This window comes from Amphimedon queenslandica, unplaced genomic scaffold, assembly GCF_000090795.2.
Source record: "Amphimedon queenslandica unplaced genomic scaffold, v1.1 AMPQUscaffold_11001, whole genome shotgun sequence".
In the NCBI taxonomy this organism is placed as follows: domain Eukaryota; kingdom Metazoa; phylum Porifera; class Demospongiae; order Haplosclerida; family Niphatidae; genus Amphimedon; species Amphimedon queenslandica.
Window position 1 is genome coordinate 1 of NW_003548754.1, and position 3,105 is coordinate 3,105.

General features: G+C 31.3%; 1 protein-coding gene across 1 annotated transcript in view; it reads right to left on the reverse strand.

Moving 5' to 3' along the window:
* Positions 1-28: 28 nt before the first annotated feature.
* Positions 29-3,105, reverse strand: part of LOC105315313 (deleted in malignant brain tumors 1 protein-like) — a gene marked incomplete at both ends in the record, with an annotated part of 7,566 nt that continues 4,489 nt past the window's right edge. The window contains 9 exons of the mRNA XM_011409911.2: positions 29-131; positions 183-328; positions 378-585; positions 1,593-1,649; positions 1,709-1,848; positions 1,903-2,104; positions 2,151-2,293; positions 2,347-2,548; positions 2,608-2,667. Of these exons, the coding sequence (XP_011408213.2) occupies positions 29-131; positions 183-328; positions 378-585; positions 1,593-1,649; positions 1,709-1,848; positions 1,903-2,104; positions 2,151-2,293; positions 2,347-2,548; positions 2,608-2,667 (1,261 nt within the window). The remainder of the gene's footprint in view (positions 132-182; positions 329-377; positions 586-1,592; positions 1,650-1,708; positions 1,849-1,902; positions 2,105-2,150; positions 2,294-2,346; positions 2,549-2,607; positions 2,668-3,105) is intronic.

Here is a 3,105-nt window from a genome sequence, read left to right on the forward strand (position 1 = left end):
CACCCCATCACTGCATATTGTCCCCCACTGTCCATTACAATAAACCTCAACACGTCCTTCATTAGAATAATCTCCATCTTGAAGACGTATCATACCAGAGAATGGATTACTATCCCAAATCCTAGTGGTATCTATAGGTTTGCATAGTAAAACACAACGTAGAAGACACCTAAATATCTTACAGCAATATACAGTTGCATCGTAACTGTTACTATTGACACAACCACTGTCTATGATAGTAGAATGAGAACACTGAAAGATAGAAAGATAGTCACTGTTACCACAGTTGACATCATCCCATTTCATTCGAAGATAGTCTGTACCATAACTACAGTAAAAAGAACAATTTAAGTATGACACCAACTATTTCAATGTACTTAGTTAGTCCAGCTCTAGAGTAGCTTGAAGCTCCAGTGTATCCCAACTGATGACAAATGACATTAGCTTCAGCTGAATCAAAATAGGAGTCATCACATATATTGCCCCATCCATTATCATAGACTCTAACAGTTCCATAGTAATAAAAGGCTGATGATGTGTTATTACGAGAAAGGATGATTGTTCCATTTGTAGCATGAAGCAAGTCTAAAGTAATACAATAAATGCATAAATATGGCTTACATCTACATGTGAATATTGTTGATTAATTGCTAGAATATAATAAAATTTGATTTCAACAAACTCTTCAAATTTAATGCCAATTTATGTTCATAAAACATTCATATTTTTTGATGCAGTGTTTTGCATGGTTAAGTTGCTTGTCTGATTCTTACTTTACATTCAGTATTGTAGTATTTGTATACATACACGTACGGAACGATTTGTGTAGTAATAAACATTAATTTTGGATAACAAACAAAACTGTAGGTGAAGTTACTAATATTTGGAGAAAAGAAATAGACTTGACTTACATGCATATAAAATATTTTTACAGTATAGGGAAAAATTTATAAGGGCAGTAAAGTAAACTTCCTGAATTTTATGATTCTTTAAAAAATCAGAGAAAATAATCAATTTTTATATGCCAAACAGTGAACTTCATAGTGTTGTTCTAGTATGGAATTGTATTTTAGTTCTAGTTCTAGTTTTTAGAACTAGAACTAAGCAGAACAATAATTATTTAGTTCTAGTATAGAAGAACTAGAACAACACTAGAACTTCACCATAAATTAAATTTGCAAAATAGAGTTTTGATAAAATTTACAACTCTTGTAAACTTTGTGCTATACAGTACATTGCAATAAACAGTACTTGTAGTTAAAAAAGCTACATGTACAATGTAGCTACAATTCTACTCAAGTTAAAACAACAATGACTAGTTGCAATTAATCACTAGTCACTACAGCTTAATTTCATTAATTGAAACCCAAAGCAAATTAAAAATTTCATAAGTTTAGTACTTTAAATCACTTATAATACAAAATATTCATGCATCATGGATTGTTTTAATTAAATTTCATTGAGATTTGTATGACAGACCTGGCAACATTAGCCCATTTGACAAAAATTTTTGTCTCACTGGCAAAAACAATTTTATATTTCCAAAAAAAATTGTTGTACAGCACTTATAATCAGTAATTTTGAAGACTTACCAGGAATTTTAGCACAAGTATCTTGGTTAATACCAAGTCTACTGTATCTATTATCAGCTACATGTAGCAGAAATTAATTCACATAATACATGTAAATATAAAAATTACTGCCTTACTGCACTGGATTGATATACTATTGGAGTAGGAACAACTAGTCACTGAAGTGTTGGGACAATTGTTGTGCTCCTTAAAACACAAATCATATCCAGTACTATACATGTTGGAAGTCCAAAAAGGCAAACTGTCATTTGAATCACTATATAATAGTTTTATACAATAATCATTAATCAACAAATTTGGAATTGCATACTATGAAAGATGAAAGTACGAGGATAAATCATATCCCAGTTGCTTGCAGAGAGTGTTGGCATCAGTAGAGTCAAACCCATCACTGCATATTGTCCCCCACTGTCCATTACAGTAAACCTCAACACGTCCTTCATTAGAGTAATCTCCATTTTGAAGACGTACCATACCAGGGAATGGATTACTGTTCCAGATTCTAGTAGTATCTGTAATAATACTGATTAATAGAATTTAACAAAAATAATATCTTACAGCAGTATACAGTAGCATCATAACTGTTACTATAACAGCCATACCCAATGTAAGTAGAATAGGTACATTGAGCAATAGATAAATAGCTGCTACTGGCACAGTTAACATCATCCCATTTCATAGAAAGATAGTCTGTACCATAACTACAGTGCAAAAAATTTACTAGTATATCACTCACACTTTTATGAACATATACCTAGTCAGTCCAGCTCTAGAGTAGCTTGAAGCTCCAGTGTATCCCAACTGATGACAAATGACATTAGCTTCAGCTGAATTATAATAGCTGTCATCACAAATGTTCCCCCAACCATTATAGTACACCCTCACTATTCCATAGTAATAAGAGGCTGAAGACACATTATTACGAGATAGAATGATAGTTCCAGAAGCTGCTTGAGCTAATTAAATTAAAAAATCAAAATATATGCATAAATAATAATGGTATAATTGCTCTCACAATAGTATTGACTGCAAGTTGAAGCAGTCACAGTTCGTCTTGTCAACGTAGACTTTTCACCTAAAAAAACAAAGTATAATATAAAAGTGTGTTAAGCACTCCACTGGACTTATGAACAAATTAAAATATTGAAATAAGTACTCACAGAAACACAGGGAAAAAATGAAAAAATGTTATATGGGAGGGTAAACCTTGAACAAAATTGGCATAAAGTGTACCTAGCAAGATTTGATGTAAACTTATTGCATTTTCCAAATAAAATTTAAAATTTTTAGAATTTTGATAATAATTGTATAATTATTAAAATAATACTTTTGATTCTTACCAGACCCCTTAATGCACCTTTGGCATTTCACAAAATGTATTACACAAAACATTTTAATAAAAATAGATGTAGTATTGTCACTGTAAAAATTATTTAATATTCACCACAATTGAGAGCAACTGCATTTTTACAATTTGAAACCAAAGACACCGAACAAGTACCAGTTACAAAGC